A 20,748-nucleotide genomic window follows, 5' to 3' on the forward strand; every position below is an offset into this window, starting at 1 on the left:
TACCTGTTGTGCTATTGCTCCAGCCCTGAGACAAGATTTAGTTGAGATAGCATCTGGCAAAAATGGGTGCTGGATGAAATTTATAAAGTTATTACTCAGCCAGCAATTTCATGATGGTAGGATTGATGATTTGGATGATTCTGGTGGGAGGTATCTGGTGAACTATGTACAGGACAGTTTCTTTCTTTTTTTCCTTCTCTTTACGTGCTTCTATTTTCTTTTCTTTTCTTTTTTTAATTTTTTAAAAATTATTATTAGTAAGACACCATAAGGTACAGTTGTGGTGTGTAGCCAGGGCCACGGCTATTGGACATGTTGAGGAGAGGTATCTAGTAAGTAAGTAAAGTAAGTAAAGGCCCTCCCGTTGATCGTCGATTTGCTCGAGCGGGCCCAGTAACGTCTCCATTGGAGACTTTGTTGTTACTGTGTCTGGCATATCGAATACTCTCGGTAGCTTGCCGGGCTCTCCGAAAAGGTAAAGGCCCTCCCATTGATCGTCGATTTGCTCGAGCGGGCCCAGTAACGTCTCCATTGGAGATTTTGTTGTTACTGTGTCTGGCATATCAAATACTCTCGGTAGCTTGCCGGGCTCTCCGAGAGGGGCGGAGGAATCGAACTTGGGTCGGCCATGTTGGCCGCTTGTAAGGCGATTGTAGACTTACAAATTTTTGTGTTTGGGTTTCAATTACACAATGATCAAATACCCATTCCTCTACCAGTGCCCATTTCCCACCACCACGGATCCCAGTATCCCTCCCACCCCCCATCCCCCCATCCCACCCTGTCTCTGTGGCAGGGCATTCCCTTTTGTTCTCTCTCTCCTTTTGGGTGTTGTGGTTTGCAAAAGAGGCATTGAGTGGCAATCATGTTTGGTCTATAGTCTACTTTCAGCATGCTTCTCCCATCCTGGAAGGATCCTCCCAACACCCTTTATTTAGTGTTCCCTTCTCTATCTGAGCTCCCTTTTCCCATAGCATGTGTAGCTGGTCTTCAAGCCATGAAGCAAAATTCCTGGTACTAATCTCGGCCATTCTTGGGTGTTAGTCTCCTATTTTGTTACTTTATGTTCCCCAGATGAATGCAATCTTTCTATGCAGGACAGTTTCTTAATAACAGGATTTTCTTTTGATCAGTAGAAAGAGCTCAAGATTGCTGTTTTTATTCAGTCTTTCTCTGCCATGACAAAGTTGAGGCTTTGAAATATTAATGTTATCTTTTTCTTTTTTAATTTTAACAAAATAAGGACTAAAGATAAACTACGTGAGTAGTTGTTAATTGCAGTGTTAGAATGCGGAAGTATATCAACAACTTAAAATATTCTTACAGGTCTATATTAGTTTCCTGCATCTTCCTCTGTATTAAGGTTGCTTCACTCCTGTAACCGTACACCTGTTATAAGAAGTGTTTTTTAATAGCCACAGTCAAAATTTATTAGCTATAAATAGGAAGAACATGACTTAGAATTTCTGTGTGCATGACACAGGACTAAGACATATTTAATAGCAAAGGATGGACAGACGACTTTGCTAAGATCTAAGAATATTTCATAAAACCTGGTTGTCTTAGTCTATACAAGCGATTTGAAATGATTTAGTTTTTTTAGAACTATTCACTTGTAACCAACAGTAATCCCTATATCCTACAGAAATGAGTTTACCATTGTGGAGGATAGGGTTGAGGATTAGGAGTGGGTGTTTGGGAAGAGACAGTCTGGTGAATGTTGGGTGTTGGAATGTTGTATGCCTGAAATCCAATTATTAACGGTATTAAAAATCATGGTATCAGATATTTTTAAAAAATCAAAAACAAAACCCCAACCAGCGAGAACAGCTCTGCAGGTGTATATTGATAAAATCTATCTGCTATCTACATACAAATACATACAAAATGGGATAAGTCAGGAAGGAGGAGTTGAGGAGAAAGACTGGACTTCAGTAAGAGAAATGGCATACTCTTAAGATCTTATAACTCATGGAATAAAAACAGATAACATCTTGTTAATTCAAACTTACTCTCTAATTGGAGGAAGGCCTGAGTGTTTGAGTTTTAGAGAAAATGTTTTATTATCCAAAGCAAACATGTGGGAATCAGCATATTCAGTGTAATGAATGGGGAGTCATGTGTCTGTACTATTTCCAACACTTACTAATTTGCTGAGTAATCTTGAGCAACTCTGAGTTTTACTTCCTGGTATATATAAAGGAGGATTGTACTAGCATTCCTTCAGTATGCCTGCTGATTCTTACAGTTTGATCCCAAGTCTGTGTTATGTCAGAATTGAAACCAAACAACATTAGAGCATTACAATTGGACCAGGTAGGATGAAAAGGGTGGAGAAAACAAGAGGATCTGTGATTCTTAATTGTCATGCTGGAAAAATTTTAGTTTCTGAATGCTGTGGTAGAGACCTTTAATTATAAGGTTCCTAGGGTTGGTTCTAGGAGTACAGACTAGAAAGGAGTTTAGAAATGGGAGTAGGGTTTTTTTTTCTTTAAAATGAGAATGCATTCTATTGATAAAGTATATGGAGACAAAGATCCTTTAAACTCGTGTTATAAGCCAATGTTCTTCAAGAATGAAATAATTGTGTTTTGTGGCAGTGAAAGTTCTTTTTAGTTTTTTAGAAAGGAGTGAAGTTCAGATCTTTCCTTTAGAAAAGAGTCTTGCTATATTTGGTGTGGAGAATGGTGTGGAGATTAGATAGCTGAATAAGTAGAACTGATAAGGGACATATCTGATGGGAGAGGGAAACTGAGGAAGATTACTAAGTTTTTGCTTTGGGAAGCTAGAGAAATTGTTACAACAGTCATTGAAACAAGAAGTACAGGGAATAGGTAAATTATTATGAGAACAGTTTAATGTTTATGAAGATAACAATATTTTGGGTTATCTGAGACTTTGGTGTAGGTTATGAATTTTATCAGTAATTAGATAACATTAAATAGTTTTTAACCTCAAGTATGAATTTATAGTATATTTTCTTTGTTAATGTGAAAGAGGATACTATGGAGACTAATAATGCAGAACTTCCCTTGTAAACCAATAATATTACTCTGATGAGTCTGGCACAGTACTCAAGCATCTTTTTCTAGCCAGAGTATTTGATTGTTAGTTTGTGTATGTGTTGGTGTGTAGGAGACTTATGGTGGGGAAGGGCGGTCATGGAAAGATATGAAGATTTTCCCCCAGTGGTCTTTTGTTTGTTGTTATGCTTGTTAAAAGAAGGAAACTGAATCTTTTCTTTTATCTTATTTGTTCTGGTTTATTGTTTTTTTCTGTTTCCATGGTTCAAAGATGCAGTTTCTCCAATTCTTGATAGAAAGCATGAAAAAGTTTCTAAATGTATTTGTAGTCACATTTTGTCATTTGAAGTAGAAAAGGGGGTGTTAAATTTGTTTTTCCTTCTTAGGTGGAAATTTCAAGGCGTTGAATCTGACAAAATGATTCTTATTCATTTGCATATCAGATGCCTATATACTCTTCTTATCTGCATAGAATTTGGTGCTGTTTTATCTTCAAACACTGAGACAAAAGGTAAGGCAACAGCAGAGGAGCTTAAAATTGTGGTATTAATGTCTATAAGAGTACATAGCATATAGGCATATTAATAGGTATATTTAAGGAAGTCTACATACAAAAGTTCATTCTTATTAGCCAGTATCACATAAGAAGTAAGTGATAAACATTTTATGGGATAAAATTCAGACTAAAAGATACTTTCCATGTGTTTTGTACAGATTTTTCAAAAGATTATTGGAAAACTTATTTAAAGCCTGGAACATAACTATTAGAAGCCCGGCACCTAACTATTACAAAAATTTTAACAATCACTTAAGAAAAACATGCAGAAATTTAATTGAACTATAAAAATTACAAAATCATTGAATTATGGCTATTTAACTAATTTTATTTATATAACTATGCATTTGACAAATATTTCTAGCCATAAATGCTGAAAGAATGGCATTGTCATAAAATAATATTAATAAAAATAACATAACACTAATACCTAAGTACAGTAGAGACAGGACCAGGAGGATTGCTTCACGGTTTGATAGCCTGATTCATATGTTGTGGGAGAAGGCAGTTGGGATAGAGATGGGACCACCAAGTCAATGATCATTGGAAGAATTGCTTGGAATGGGAGATGTCTGTGAAAAGTAGACCAAGGACCAAGCATGATGGCTTCTCAGCATTTGTATTGCAAACCATAATGCCAAAAAGTATAGAGAGGGTAAGAAGGAAAGTACCTGCCATAGAGGCAGGGGGTGGGGTGGAGTGGGGCTGGTGGGAGGGATACAGGGGGCATTGGTGATGGAAAATGAACACTGGTGAAAGGATTGGTGTTCAATCATTGTATGACTGAATCTCAATCATGAAAGCTTTGTAACTGTATTTCATGGTGATTCAATAAAAAATTGCATGCATTTACCAAACTAGAATCAAAATTAAATAATAGCAAGGACAAAAAATGGTATTGTCATTTCATCCCCAATAGAGACTGTTCTTATTGGGCATGGATGGATGTTCAATATTAAATCATAATTTCTGAAAAATGTCTTTCTATATATTATGTTCCTCACCTCATTACTGATGTAAGGTATTAAAATGAATAAAGCTTTTGATATCCCAATCCAATCTTGTCTGCTCTGGTTCATAAGTGTTGTAGAATTTGAGATGTTGTAGATTTATACAACATAGGTGTTGTAGAGTTATACAATGTTATATACTTTGAGATGTTTTATAATTTAGATATAGATTTTATTTGTGATGTAAATTTTCTTTATTTCCTTTTGGGCATTATGGTTTGCAGTATAGATATTGAAAGGTTACCATGTATATGTATTCATTTACCTACTTTCAACACTCAGTTCTTGTGAAGAGTGATCATTTCTAGCTATTATTGTCATAGGGGTCCATTTTCTATCCTATCTTCCCTTTGCCTCCAACACACTTGTGGCAAGCTTCCAACCATAGACCAATCTTCCTGTCTCTTGTTATACCTGGTCTTGTTTTACCTGGTCTCATTTTGTTTTTCTTGTCTAATTGCCACGGCAAGTACTTCTAATACTGTATTGAATATTAGTGGTGAGAATGGGCACCCTTTTATTGTGCCTGATATTAGAGGGAAAGGCAACCAATCTTTATTAACAAAATACAGAAAGTTTAACCTGTAACAACATCTCAGTAATCTCTTATACAAGAGCTTAATGTCTCCATGGTCAAATTTAATAATCTCCACTAATTTTCTTCTAAGGAAACATTCTTTGATCATACTTTTAGCAAACTACTTAAAAGAAGCCATATAAAATAAATTATTGAGGGCATGGTATGGGGACAGGCTTAATAGGTGGCTGTGGAAATTGGAGATAATGGTTGTGTGAAGGTACAGTGGTAGTGGTATCAGTATTGATGTATTGAATATCTGTAACAAATCATCATGAACAACTTTGTAAACCAGTGTTCTTTGGTAATACTATAGTGTATTGATTAGAACAAAGTAATTTTCTTAACAAATAAATAAAATTAAACATGTTGCACACCTCACAAAAATAAAAGTAGAAAAATAAAATTAAATAAAGCAGAAATCAGAGGCAATTACTAGAAAAATGGCACTATTGGAGAAGACCTATAATATTATTAGTTTGGCTAGTATAAAATTACAGTAAGTGAAATTGAGTTATTTGTTTTTATTACTTTACAAATAATCATATGGGTATGATTATTACCTCGCATTGCTCTTCCCTTCTAAAACTCGAGTTGTTCTTCAATGTTACTATACTCAACTGTCAACCACTACTTGAGGACTTTCAACAGTTATTCTAGTTTGGCACACTCTAGGGATAGCTTTAAATTTTAGTTACTTCGAGGGTTTAATTATCCAGAATGAATCAACAAGATCTGCTCTCTACATTCTTAAGTCATTTAACCATGGTAGTTACCTTTTTCTATCTACCTTTGGCGTGTGCCATGATATTATATACATATTGTAAATATTGAATTAGCACTAGTTTATTCTTTCTATTAAAGATATTTCTATAAAAGTATTTGCACTCTATACCAACATTTGATCTGTGACCACAAAAAGAATGCTATGAACATTTATTTCCACTGAATTTCTTGTAGAAAGTTAGGTTTGTGTTTCCTGTAAAACAATATAGACTTAGGCAAAACTACACTTCTCATGTATTTTTTAAAAGAGGGGATAAATATATAGTTTCAATCCAGCTTCTAGCTTTTTAACATTTGCTTGACATACAATTTGCATAATATAAAACTTATCCCTTTAAAGTGTACTGATGATAGTTTTTAGTATACCCACAGAATTGTGTAACAATCACATAATCAAATTTCTGGGAAGAGTACAGAGATTATAGATTACAGAGTACATAATATTTACAAACTTCCCCTTAAAGAAACTCCATATGATGCAGCAGTCATGTTTGATTTTACCCTGTTTCAACCCTGGCAGCAGTTGAATTTCTGTTCCCATGGATTTTCCTGTTCAGCAAAATTCATATTGATGGATTCGTACACTCTGCAATCTTTTGTGACTTCTTCCCCATTTAACACAATATTTTCAAGACTCTTCTAAATTCTTAAATTTTTCTTCAATTTTTGCATGACTGAATAATATTCTGTTGTGTGGATGTAATACAGTTTATTTGATCATCAGTTAATAAACATATGGAAGCGAAAAATACTATAATATTGTATTGATTTTGTTTCAGTCAATCCTCCACAGGATTTTGAGATAGTGGATCCTGGATATTTGGGTTATCTTTATTTGCTTTGGCAACCTCCACTGTTTGTGGATGACTTTAAGGATTGCACAGTAGAATATGAATTAAAATACCGAAACACTGATAGCGCAACCTGGAAGGTAAGTGAATCATATACTTGCAGTATCAGAATTATTATTGGAATTTAATTGTAGTTTCATTGTCTGCTATAGTGTCCCCATCTCAGTAGCTACTATTATGATATAACAAACTATCATGCTCTATCTTTTAAGTCTGCAATGGGATTCAGAGGTAAAAAGTATTTGGTGCAGTAGAATATGAACTTGAAATTAGTTACACATTTTTATCATGTTTTGTGGTTACTTACAAAGCCATTTATGGATATTATGTATGCTACTAGCTTGCTGAGTAAGAATCAAATCTTATTTATCTCTGTACTCTTCCCAGAGAATAAAGGATGTTTTCCTGAAATGTATTTTACTGCATAAGTGCTCAATGGAAGTTATTATTTATTAACATAGTTATTTATTAACTATTTATATAGTCAATGAGCACATTCATGCAAAGATTTCCAGCTAGATAGTTATAAGGAACAATTCAAATCAAAATTTTATTGAGCATCCTTTTGTGTCAGGAACGATCACGATCACGATCACAACCATCCTGTTTTTTGTCGATTGCTTCAGGCAGGCCCAGTAACATCTCCTTCGTCCTAACCCTGAGATAGTGCCATATTCAAGGCTCTTTAGGAGAATGAGACCAATCATTGCTACTGGCATTTGGCATATTGGGGACGCCACGGGGAGTTTGCCAGACTCTGCCATGTGGGCAGGTTACATTCGGTAGCCTGCCAGTTTGTCCAAAGTAGGAATGAAATAATAAGATGTCGCACAGCCGCATTCGTGGCCATATGCTTCCGGGAGCTGGCTTTTATAGTCTCTGAGTCTTGGCCGTTAATGGGATTACACGGTGCCAGGGGGTCAGTTGGTGGGTGTGACCCCCGCCTACTGGAATTTGGAGGATCTGGGTGGAGGATGCTCAGCCCCAACCCAAGTAGGCTTGGAGATCTCAGCCCCAGGACCCGCATGCCTTTGTTCCTCTGCCGGTACCTTCATGTGTGCGGAGAGTGGTCTCAGCATGGTGGTGGCTGGTTCTGGAGGTCTTCAGCTGCCGGAGCCCTGGTCGGGGCGGGGAGGAAAACTCAACCCGCTCCCCTCCAGGGGCCCTGGCGAGGACAGCCAGGCGTGGGGGCAGGAGACCCTGCTGTGTCAGGAACACTATTAGGAATACAAGAGTAAGTGATATGCAATTTTAGTCATCCAGGACCTCAGTTTTTCTGACTTTCTCTAATTTCCTACTGTATGATACTTTATATTATTAATTAATTGCTTGCATAATATTTTAAATAAGATGAATAATTTGTTCCATAATATGCATATGCATTGGAAAATTATCTCTTTAATTTAAAGTTGGTTTATTTATGTCCATCGCTCCATGGACATAAAGGGCTGGAGCGATAGCACAGCGGGTAGGGCGTTCGCCTTACATGCGGCCAACATGGCCGACCCGAGTTCGATTCCTCCGCCCCTCTCGGAGAGCCCGGCAAGCTACCGAGAGTATTCGATATGCCAGACACAGTAACAACAAAGTCTCCAATGGAGACGTTACTGGGCCCGCTCGAGCAAATCGACGATCAACGGGAGGGCCTTTACGTTTACGTTATTTATGTCATATTGCCTTTTATCCCTTCTAGAAGTATTTTTCTTGTTTTTTAAATAAATGAGATATTAGATATTAATGGTCTTAGTAAATAATTGAAATAAACTGTGTAAGAAATTTGTGTGGGGTATTGTATCACACGATTATAAGTAATCTCTCAGATATTGAGAACTTTCTGGGATATTAATGATTTTTAATCTTTTGATGTGACTGATGATATCACCACTATTTCAAGCTTGACGTTGTCTCTTTTATTCAGACTATCATTACTAAGAATCTACATTACAAAGATGGGTTTGATCTCAACAAAGGCATTGAAGCAAAGATACTCACATTTCTGCCAGAGCAATGTACCAATGGATCAAGAGTTAAAAGTTCATGGTCAGAAGCAACTTATTGGGCATCAACAAAAGGTTAAAACTAAGTTTCATTTTTTTTTTAAGTTAATAGTAGACAGGGCTGGGGTGATAGCACAGCGGGTAGGGCGTTTGCCTTGCACGCAGCCTACATGGCTGACCTGAGTTTGATTCTTCTGCCCCTCTTGGAGAGCCCGGCAAGCTACCGAGAGTATCTCGCCTGCATGGCAAAGCCTGGCAAGCTACCCGTGACGTATTCGATATGCCAAAAACAGTAACAACAAGTCTCACAAATTGTTATGAGATGTTACTGGTGCCTGCTCGAGCAAATCGATGAACAATGGGAGGACAGTGCAGTGTTAGACAACTCTTCAGAGGGAATAATTTCTTCAGCTCTTTTGTACCAAGATTGTATGTACAATTGAAAATATAGCAAAAAACAGAATCCTACATAGTAGTAGATGGCTGGACTTTCTTTTGATTTTTTTAAAGTTTTTGGACCATAGCATGCCATGCTTGGGGTCTACTAGCTTGATGCTTAGGAATCATTCCTGGTTATGCTTGGGGGACCATGTAGGGTGTCCAGATCTAACCTAGGCTCTTTCATAAAAAAAAAAACTTCAGTCCATTCAGCTGTTTATCAGTCCCTGACTGGTCATTTAAAGTTCTTTAAATTAAAAAAAATCCTTTTGGCAAATCTACATCTTATTAAGTTTTGAACAGTTTCTTATTTGGGGTTTATATTATTAAATCTGCATATGAGCATTAAATCAATTAATCAGAGCACCCTATAATTTTTAATGTTGTACTTTCGCATATGCTTATACTATTACTAGGAAATGAACCATCTATTATCTTTTGATTTTCCAATCTTAAGTGATTTACAGCAAAGTTATTTTGAAAGATTCCTAAGTATGCTGATTGTTAAATGGGAAAGTTGAAAGGGAACAAAACAGAGATTCATAATGATTTCCCAAATGCTCCATTACCATATTATTGAAGCATTTGCCATTTATTCATTCCTAAGGACATGTGAACACCAAAATTCAGGATATGGAGTGTGTATATAACAATTGGCAACATTTACTCTGCTTTTGGGAACCTGGGATAGGCGCACAGTTTGATAGCATTTACAACTTGTACTACTGGTAAGTATTTCCATAATAATTTTTATTAGCATTATTTTTTCATAACTGTTTAATTTTCTTCTTATATTTATTTATTGAATCACTGTGGGAAAAGTTACTAAGATTTCAGGTTTAAATCTTGATCATGCAATAATCAAACACCTTTCCCTTCACCAGTACTCATTTTCCACCACCAAGTACCCCAATAAACCCCCCTCCCACTCCTCCCAATGCCTGTGAGGCAAATGATTTCCACTTAATTCTTCTCTACATAGATTACATTCATTATTTTGACAAAAGATGCACCATTATTGTTTAGAATTACCCCCCCCCCCCAACAATCAGAATTGCTGAAAAGGCATTGTGAAATACTTTGTTTTCTATAGTTGGTTATGAGAATCATATACTCTTGCTTGGCCGCAGTAGTGGCCTCGCAATTTTGGATTTCTGCAAAGAGACAGATAATTACGAGGTTGGTTTCTGTGCATCTGGTGTTATCACTGTGCCAGAGAGCCGCTCGTGGGGGGCAACTCGTGACCTCAGTAGGGCGTGAAGGACGAGCCAGTAGCGCCCCCCCCCTTCCCATGAGACTGCAGCTTCCCCGTCACTGCTGGCTCATACCTGGCTTTTCTATAAGCTGTGAGGCGGCGGCCACCTTGCTGCCAGAGAGAAAAAAGGTGGAAGGGAACAACACCCTTTCCCTCCCGGGGAGGCATGATGCCATAGTTTAATGCATGGTCCATTCAATTTTCTGCCTCAAGCTGCTGGGCTCTGGATTAAGTCCTTTTGCCTCTGGAATCATGACCATGCTGGAGAGCCGCTCGTAGGGGACAACTCGTGACCTCGATAGGGTGTGAAGGATGAACCGGTACCGCCTCCCTTCCTATGAGACTGTAATTTCCCCGTCACCGCTGGCTCATACCTGGCTTTCCAATAAGCTCTGAGGTGGCGGTCATCTTGTATGTGATACAGATGCATTTCTGCCAAAAGCTGCTGGGTTTTGAGATTTGTTTCTGAGTCTCTGGGATCATGGCCATTAATTAGCTTGATCAGGAGCCAGAGAGGCCATTTGTAGGCAGCGACTTAGGGTCTCGCTGGGATGGGGAGGAAAGGGCCGGTTCCACCCCCATCTGGTGAGGCACTGCAGGCCTAAACCTGACTGTCCAGTGGCCTCTGGAGGATAGTGGTCACCAGGCCGCCAAGGGGAACAAGCCAAGGCATGAAACCTATTCCCATCCTAGTGGCCCAGCACCTGTAACCTACTGCAGAAACAGGATGCATTTCTGCCAAAAGCCTTTGGGTTCCGAGATTAGTTTCTGAATCTCTGGGATCATGGCCATTAAGCAGTTCGATCAGGAACCAGAGAGGCCATGCCTCCAATTATATAGCTGAGCTGGAGGTGGTTTGTGGGTGTGTCTCCTAACTTTTGGCCTTTTACTTTCTTGGTAAACTTTGCCCCAAGTTTTTGGGGTCTGACCAAAGGCACAGCAGCAATTTTGGGGTATCTGAAAGTCTGACGGTGCCATCAGGCTGCTGATGCACTCGTTTCACAGGTACAGATTGACCTGCTGGTGGCAGTATTATATTTTAAAGTAATAAACATTACTAGTAACTATTTTCACTGGATTCATTATGCATATTTGTATTTTATATACACATATATAAATGTATATAATGTATGCCATAGTATGTATATATATTTAGAAATGTATATATTATATGCTATGTTATAAAATGTCTATTTGTGTATATATGAAATATAAAAATTATATAAAAATAGTATTATAGTATTGTGATATTATTTGTATATATCTAATTTTATTTTATACATATTAATGTAAGTTGTAGTTATTTGGCATTTTTTTTCGAGTAAGTATGCTTAGACTGTACTTACTGACATGTACTATATGGTGATACAGGTTCTGTATTGGTCGAGTTTTGTATACATTATATAGATGAATTTACAATCTAAAGTGATTGGCTAATCACTTTATGTGTGGAATTGGAGGATGTCATGTTAAAAATTATTGTCTAAGAATTCAAATATCTACTAAAATGGATCTATTCAATACTCCTTTCTACTTTTGTCAATCATCATAGAAGCTTTTAAATTTAATCATTTTGAAACTTTCTTTTCTCGCTACCATGTTACTTCATAGTAGCATTGATCATCTTGTTCTAACACTACTTTACAAGCATGCACATTTGTTTTGCACATACTCCCTATTTCTACTCTGAACATTTTCCTTTAGCAAAGCATCTAGATTACTGTGGCCTCCAAGTAATTGAAAAGACAGTGATACAGTGGGCCTAAGACTGGAATGGTGATCTATTTTATCCTGACTTTTCAACATTATGTTTTATCACCACTGTGACAGAATTTTCTTCTCCCTATTAACCCATCTCAGTTTTTCCCTCTCAAACATGTTTTAGACTTTTGTGTATATTGCTGCCTAAAATCATCTTTACCAATCTTTTAAGAAATTTATTATTTTTCAGTAGTATCAGTATTATTGTTTCATATTTGCTGTGCTGTTATACCATGTCTACCACAAGAGTTACAGGATCTCAACATCATTATCTTAAAGTCCCTGATCCTACCATATCCCCAGATTACAATTCTGTTTACCCTATGTCAGGATTGCTTTATGTGAGAAATGTCTAATCTCTTGCTTTGTTTCTTTATACTCCACAAATGAGATCATCCGATGCTTATCTTTTTCTTTCGACCCATTTAACATGACATCCTCCAATTCCATACAGGTTGCAGCAAAATTCATGATTATATCTTTTCTCATAGCTGAGTGATATGCCACTGTGTATCTGTATACCATGATTCTCCCCACAGATCAATGTTTTATTTATTTATGTTATTGTATTTTAGGTAAGATGTTTTAAATAGTGATAAAAGGTAAAGGTAAAGGCCCTCCCGTTGATCGTCGATTTGCTCGAGCGGGCCCAGTAACATCTCCATTGGAGACTTTGTTGTTACTGTGTCTGGCATATCCAATACTCTCGGTAGCTTGCCGGGCTCTCCGAGAGGGGCGGAGGAATCGAACTCGGGTCAGCCATGTTGGCCGCTTGTAAGGCAAACGCCCTACCGCTGTGCTATCGCTCCAGCCCAAATAGTGATAACTTTTATAATATTGATGTGCATAGTTACTGCACTTTAAACACTACTAAAGTGTCTAAAGGCCTTCATAATTGTTATTTTCAGGTCGGCCATGTTGGCTGCGTGCAAGGCAAACGCCCTAACAGCTGTGCTATCGGGTAGGGCATTTGCCTTGCACGTGGCTTACTGGGCTGACCCAGGTTCAATTCCTCCGCTCCTCTCAGAGAGCCTGGCAAGCTATCGAGAGTATCTCTCCTACACAGCACGGATTTGATATGCCAAACACAGTAACAACAAGTCTCACAATGGAGATGTTACTGGACCCACTGGAGCAAATCGATGAACAATGGGAGGACAGTGCTACAATTGTTATTTTCATAAAAAATTAATGCATATATTTTAAAATTAAGGCACTATGATTTACAAGTTTGTTAAAAATAGACTTCTAGGCTTACAATATTCCAACACCAAATCTACCACCAGAGTGGCCTTTCCTCTACCAATGTTCTCAGGTTCCTTCCCAAGTCACAATCAGCCTCCTTGACAGGCCCATAGTTAAGATTATTTACTGTAGTTGAGTTCTCCTTCTTGCAGTGTTGTTACCTATGTAGATACGCCTTGGTTTCTTTGTCCACCCATATGCTCTTGAATACTTTACTTTTACTCTTATCCATCCTTTAAAACCCATCTGTTATTCAGTCTGATATAACTTTTAATGTTTTTGGTTTTGGACACAGAGCAGGATATTCCCAGGGGTTTCTTCTGGTCTTACAGTCAGGAATAACTCCTGATTGTTCTTGGGGGACCATATGGGATTCTGGGGCTACAACCTGGTACCCTACCTACTGTATTATCTAACTCCATGATTAAATGTTTGATATATAACATTAGTATATGTTTATTTTTCTCTGAGCTTATAAGTCTAACTTACTGCTCCAGTTGTAATTTTCTCATAAATTTGTCTTCTCTCAGATTTTTAGGAGATTGGTGGAGATAAATTATTTCTGATTTATCTTGACTAACTCTGCTATGCAATGGCAGTTCTAGTATTCACCAAAATATCGAAACATTATTAAAACATTGCCAAACTTATGGAAATATCAAACAATTTGCATATATTAAATAACAATAAAGGCAATATTAAACAAATTTTTGCTTAGAAGTCTTCCTTTGGAAATTTAGAAATTTCTTGTCTTCCTATACTTTTATCCCCATTCATTGATGAAGGTGAATTCTTATATTTCTTTATTATGCCTCGTGCTGTGGTATGGCTAGGTTTAAAAAATCCAAGTAGGAGATGAAGGCCTGTGTGACTGACAATCAGGAGATCTCACTCACAAAATAAAGTTAGTGTCTGTGGTTCTGATTCTGTCATGTTCTGCATGCCCATTAGAGATTTGTTGTTCAAGTGCCATATAGTAGCCTAACATGTCTGTGCTCAGCAATTTCTGGTGTCTGGCTATGGAAATAAAGTTGAAGACTGGCTGACCTGAACAGTGACTAGGAATTAGTCCAAAGTTAAGAAAGTTATTCTCAAATTAAGGGCACCTCAAACTAGAAAGAAATTGAGGACCCTTTCAGGAAAATAGGATTCTGTAGGCATTGGATCCCCAAACAAAATTCAGAGATGAGTCTCAATAAAAACCTGAAAAACTGGATCCACTTCCAATAAACAACTTACTGACTAAACGGAAATAATCTAATCCAATTATATCAAGTACTTCCATTACTGTAAAATTTAATGGAATTTCGAGTTGGGCTCATCTCTCCAGGATGTCATCCAGTGACCATATTCTGAGAGAACCCATCCCATCCCCCTCCAGAATTGGGAGATATCCTGGTTCTTCATGCTTTATTCTTTTAATTGAAACACAGTGATATACATATTTACAAAGTTGTTCATGATTGTATTTCAATCATATAATGTTCCAACATCCTTCCCTTCTCCAGTTTACTTTCCCCACGACCAGTGGTCCTAGTTTTTCTCCTGAGCCCCTCCCCTTTACCCCTACCACCTGCCATTATGGCAGGCACGTTTTTTCTCTCTCTCCTCTCTCTCTCTATCTCTCCCTCTCTGTCTCTCAATTTCCTTATCTCTCTCCCTCTCTTTCCTTCTCTCTCCCTCTCTCTTCCTCTCTCTTTTTCCATTTGGGCCTTATTGTTTGCAATACAGATAATGAAACATTATCAGGTATATCACTTTACCTGTGCCCATTACTGCCCACACAGTGTTGTGGCAAACTTCCATCCATTAACCTGTCATCTTGGCCCCTGTTTACACTCACCTTGGGTATTATTCTCATTATATATGTATATATGTAAATATATATATCCCACAAATGAATGAAGTCATTCTATAACTATCCCTCTCATTCTGACTCATTTCACTCAACATGATTCTCTACATATCATCAGTTTTCCTAACAGCTACATAGTAGTCCATTGTGTAGTTATACCATAAATTCTTTACCCAATCATCTGTTCTCAGGCACTCAGGTTGTTTCCAGCTTCTGGCTATTGTGAACAGTTCTGCAATGAACATCGACGTGCAGATGACATTTCTGATGTGTGTTTTTGGGTCCCCAGGGTATATTCCTGGCACCAGGGGGCCATTTGGTGTGTGTGACCCCTGCCTACTGGAAGGTGGAGGATCTGGGTGGAGGATGCTCAGCCCCAATCTTAGTAGGCTTGGAGATCTCAGCCCCGGGACCCGTATGCCTTTGTTCCTCTGCTGGTACCTTCATGCGTGTGGAGAGTGGTCTCAGTATGGTTGTGGCTGGTTCTGGAGGTCTTTGGCTGAGGGAGCTCTGCTCGGGGCAGGGAGGTAAACTCAACTCACCCCCCTCCAAGGGCCCTGGCAAGGACAGCCAGGCGTGGGGGCAGGAGAATCTGCACTGTTCTCTTCCGGGAGATGGGTTTTATAGTCTCTGGGTCTTGGCCGTTGATGGGATTATTCTCCACATGAATGAAGGTACCAGCAGAGGAACAAAGGCATGCGGGTCCCGGGGCTGAGATCTCCAAGCCTGCTCAGATCGGGGCTGAGCATCCTCCACCCAGATCCTCCACTTTCCAGTAGGCAGGGGTCACACCCACCAACTGGCCCCCTGGTGCCATGTAATCCCATCAACGGCCAAGACCCAGAGGCAATAAAACCCAGCTCCCAGAAGTGCGCGGACGCATTCATGGCCATGCAGCATCTTATTATCTCATTCTTACTTTGAACAACTTGGCAGGCTACCAAATGTAACCTGCCCACATGGCAGAGTCTGGCAAACTCCCTGTGGCATACCTAATATTCCAAATACCAGTAACAATAATGGGTCTCATTCTCCTAACCCTGAAAGAGTCTTGAATGTGGCCCTTTTTAAAATCTCAGGGCTAGGACAAAGGAGATGTTACTGGGGCTGCTCAAGGCAATCGACGAACAACAGGATGATTGTGATCATGATCGTGATATTCCCAGAAGTGGAGTTGCTGTATATTCCCAAAGTGGAATTGCTTTACACTGAGAAGAGGTCCCTAGAATTCGTGGCAGGCCAGAACATTCTTTTTATTCTCATAGCAGGGACATTTTCGTCTCTTCCTTTAACTGTCCTGCCTTTAGGCATTAAAGTTATCCCTGAGGGTAGCAAGGCACTAGTAATATTTACTCTTAGTATTAGATGGCTCTTATTGGTTAAACCGATGACTTTGGACTCTGTCTCCCCTTTCTTCACTTTTTAGTATATTTTTAAATGCTATATAGCAATTATGTTTGTTTGCATAAACACAGAAAGGAGATCACTCCTCTGGGTGGCATGGTCTGCCTGCCCCTAATGTAGATTAAAAATTTCAAGAGATAATTATGACACTTTAAAATCCTCTTCCTCAGAAAAAAATTTTGGCACTAGGCCTCTCACATAAAAGGTTAATGACCTACTGCTGAGCTACCTTTACAGCTTTTCTTTCACCCCCTCTTCTCCCCTCCAGTCCCTTTACCTCCCTTCCCTTCCCTTCTCTCTCCTCTCTTTCCCTTTCCCCTTCCATCCTCTCCTCTTTTGCTATGTTGTAGATCAAAGCCAGGTCTATTAAAAGCATGTGCCCTTTTACTTCTGGGCATCTCTAGTCCCCATGGTGTCTTTCTTTTGAAAATCTTTAAATGTAGATATATATGTGTGTATATATGTGTATATAAATAATAAGGAATAAGCTGTTAGCAATCCTTTTAATTAGATTCTAATATGTCCTGCTTTTTATTTCATATAGTGCTCTTGAAGAAGCAATTCCAACTTTCATTGTTTCATAGTATGGAATTGACATGTCAGTTTTTAAAACCTAATTTACTTGTTGATTTAATAAATAGTAAACATCTAATAAGTGAGGCAAGGTTTGGAATAAGACAAATCCTTGCCCTCTATTGCAATGCATTAATAATTTGCATAACTTTATTCTCATCTCAATAGAGTAGTGAGTTATAAGTGTTAACATTTTAGAGTCAGAAGGAGAGGAACACACATAGAATGATTGCATTGATTTGTGGGATGTAAAATAACCCACATCCCACATAATGTAAAATGTACTATGACTAATACCCAAGGACAGTAGACAAAAGGTCCAGGAGGAATGATCCATGGATGGAAGTCTGCTTCAAGTGCTGGGGTAGAAGGTAGTTGGTACAGAGAAGGGTCACTATGACAAAGATAGCTGTAAATGGTGGCCCTCGATAAGAACTGTGTGCTGAAAGTAGATAAAGTAACACCATGATACAATTTCAGTATATGTATTGTAAACCATAAAACCATAATGCCCAAAAGGAGAGAGAGAGGAAGACAGAAAGTGCCTGCTAGGCACATAAGCACATAGAGACAGGCTAGGGGTGAAGTGGTGGTGGTGGCAGGAAGGAAACTGGGGACATTGGTTGTGGAAAATGTACACTGGTGAAGGGATAGGTGTTGGAACATTGCATTACTGAAACCGAATCATGAACAGCCTTGAAACTATGTATTTCATGGTGATTAAAAAAGGGTTAACATTTTAGAAACTGGACAGTAAAAGAAATATGAACTTTCCCACTAATGCAAAATCAGTTTACAAAGCCAAGCCTGGATACCATGTATCTTAAATAGTGATCCGGTATACTTGCCTAGAGAATAAAATTTTGCACTTTCCTTAAATACTTGGCATAAAGTGAATTCAGTAGAGTCTGGATATTTGTACAGAACCTTATCAACTGCTAGGTTGGACTCATTTCAAGAGATTTTAACTGCCCTTACACATAATGCAACAGTTTTTATTGAAAGCTAATTTTAAGATAAATAAGCAAAAAATATTACTTTGTGAATCAGTATGGAAATTTCCCCTAATTCCCACCAGCTTTTTACTGGCAATAAATGAACTTTAGATGATATGCTCACATTTCTTGTCTGCAAAAAGAAAAAGTCGCTATTTACTTGCCAAAACAAGTCTTTTTTCCCCTGTGGCTTTCTCTTCAATTTATGTGGTTTGTATCTTCATGTATAATATATATTTAGAGAATTTTGATTACTTTAGCTAATCAGAACAATATCAATATGATTTTAATATTTTTTCTAAAATAAATTCCTGATTACAATATAGAAAAGAGAGGATTACTTATGTAAACTCCAGAATTTCTTATCTTAATTTGCTAATTCTGTTAGTGAGTCAACATAATAAAAATACCTGCCCAAGAACCCTTACATTATTTTTGAAAATTTGGAAACATTTTCATAAGTTTATAAACTCCATGAAATCTTTAATTATCTCTACTTTCTTTAATATTGTTCTAGCATTTGTTATCACATCTGGTGCATAATATATGCTTAATAAATACAGCATATCTTAAATGATTTTAACATTTACTTGGAATTTTCTGATTATATAAAATTGAGGAACATGGTATTAAAAGACACTGGAAAACACAATTCTTACAGCACTTCTTTTTATAGGTATGAAGGCTTGGACCATGCATTGCAGTGTCCCAATTACATTAAGGCTGGTAGAAAAAATATCGGATGTAGGTTCCCTCATTTAGAATCATCAGACTATAAAGATTTCTACATCTGTGTCAATGGAACATCACAATTCAAGTCTATCAGATCCAGCTACTTCATTTTTCAGCTTCAAAATATAGGTGAGCGAAACTTCAAAATATTACTAGTTGAACCATTTATATGTGCATGGAAGGAGGTGAAGAAGAAGATGATGAAGAAGAAGAGAAATGAGCATGTGTGTGTATGAGAACAATAAAAGAGACGGGCAAGTAAGGAGAGAGAAGGGCAGGAGGGAAACAGGGGGAGGGTGGGAAAGAAGGGGAGGATGAGAGTTAGAGTGCAAGAGTGACAGAGGAAAGAGAGAGACAAAAAGAATTGAACTGTGTTATAAAAACAAAGTCAGAAAAAAGAACTGATAGACTATATGAGACAATATGAGGAAGCATTTAGCTAAACATTAATATATAATAAAGGATTCAATGAAGGGAAAAGTTATTTTCATTTAGAACTGTGCTAAGTGGATTTACTACTGAGTTTTAAAAAGTATTCTATTTTAGGCACTGTGGTTTACAAGCCTGTTCATTGTAGAGTTTGATGCATAAAATATTGTGGTAATACATTCTCTAACAGTGTCCACTTCATTGTACTTTAGTCCTAGTGTCTCCACTCCTATCCTATTGTTGTCTGTGGGAGATGTGACACCTGTCATCAAAGAAGTAGAATTCCCCAGGTGGCTTATGTGAAACAGGGAAAAGAGAAGGGGCAGCCTTGAGAAAAAAATCTATCATTTCCCTCTATTCTCACCTCATATCCTGGAGAACTGCCTGGGGAAACCTACAATTGTATAACTACTGTAATAAACACCTGTATGATAACAGAATTTATCTCAGGAGGCTGTTATCAAACCCCACCTGAATTCCATTTGTTCAGCCCAGCATGAGAAATGATCTCTGGCTTCTAATTCTTTGAGAGCTGGGAAATAAGGTGGGAATGAGACCCTGGCCTTTGTAGAGTAGTCACTCTTAAATCTTACTGAGGAGTTTCAGGTCTATCCATTTTCCTCACAGAAAAGAATTTCAGGAGGAGATGAATAGTGAAATAAAATAAGTTTCGTTTGGAAATAGAGATAGCAGGAGAAATGTAGATAAAGATATGGGCTCAAGAGAGAACACAAACTTTTCAAGAGTGACAAAATAAGAGCAAAGTACACATACCACGCAAGGAGGAGGCAATCTCCCCAGAATGAGAAAATGCACCCTTAAGTAAGAAATTACACATCCCAAAAGGAGATGTAGGCAAGTGCATGCCTCTTCTGCTGTCATGTAAGTTTATAGACAGTTTTCCCAACTTGCCCCCTCCCCAGTTCATTGCTAGGGTGGTTGGCAAGGAAAGACATTTGGAGCAATATGACAGAGCTCACTCAGTATTTGTTCCTCTCCTGACTTGCTATAGTATTTTTGTTAAGTATCTGTGATAGAATAATTATGGAATCAGTTGGACATTATCAGATATAATACTGGAGTGACAGGCCATACCTGGGTCTGAATCATGAATTTATCTATTTGTCCCTTTATTACTGTGTATTACTGTATCTTACTTTGGGTGAGTTTATGAACACTTTTCAATTTGCTTTTCAGTAAACTAAGGATAACCTCTTAGATTTGTTTTGACACATGAATGAGTTTATGTTGCAAAGTCTTT

At 38.0% G+C, this 20,748-nt stretch overlaps 1 protein-coding gene across 1 annotated transcript in view; it reads left to right on the forward strand.

The window, feature by feature from the left end:
• Window positions 1-3,439: 3,439 nt before the first annotated feature.
• IL13RA2 (interleukin 13 receptor subunit alpha 2) overlaps window positions 3,440-20,748 on the forward strand; it is a 47,851-nt gene continuing 30,542 nt past the window's right edge. Inside the window, exons 1-5 of the mRNA XM_056125658.1 lie at window positions 3,440-3,534; window positions 6,732-6,883; window positions 8,722-8,875; window positions 9,846-9,966; window positions 19,003-19,187. Coding sequence (XP_055981633.1) covers window positions 3,441-3,534; window positions 6,732-6,883; window positions 8,722-8,875; window positions 9,846-9,966; window positions 19,003-19,187 — 706 coding nt within the window. The 5' untranslated portion in view covers window position 3,440. The remainder of the gene's footprint in view (window positions 3,535-6,731; window positions 6,884-8,721; window positions 8,876-9,845; window positions 9,967-19,002; window positions 19,188-20,748) is intronic.

Source organism: Sorex fumeus, unplaced genomic scaffold, assembly GCF_029834395.1.
Source record: "Sorex fumeus unplaced genomic scaffold, SorFum_2.1 ptg000058l, whole genome shotgun sequence".
Classification (NCBI taxonomy): Eukaryota; Metazoa; Chordata; class Mammalia; order Eulipotyphla; family Soricidae; genus Sorex; species Sorex fumeus.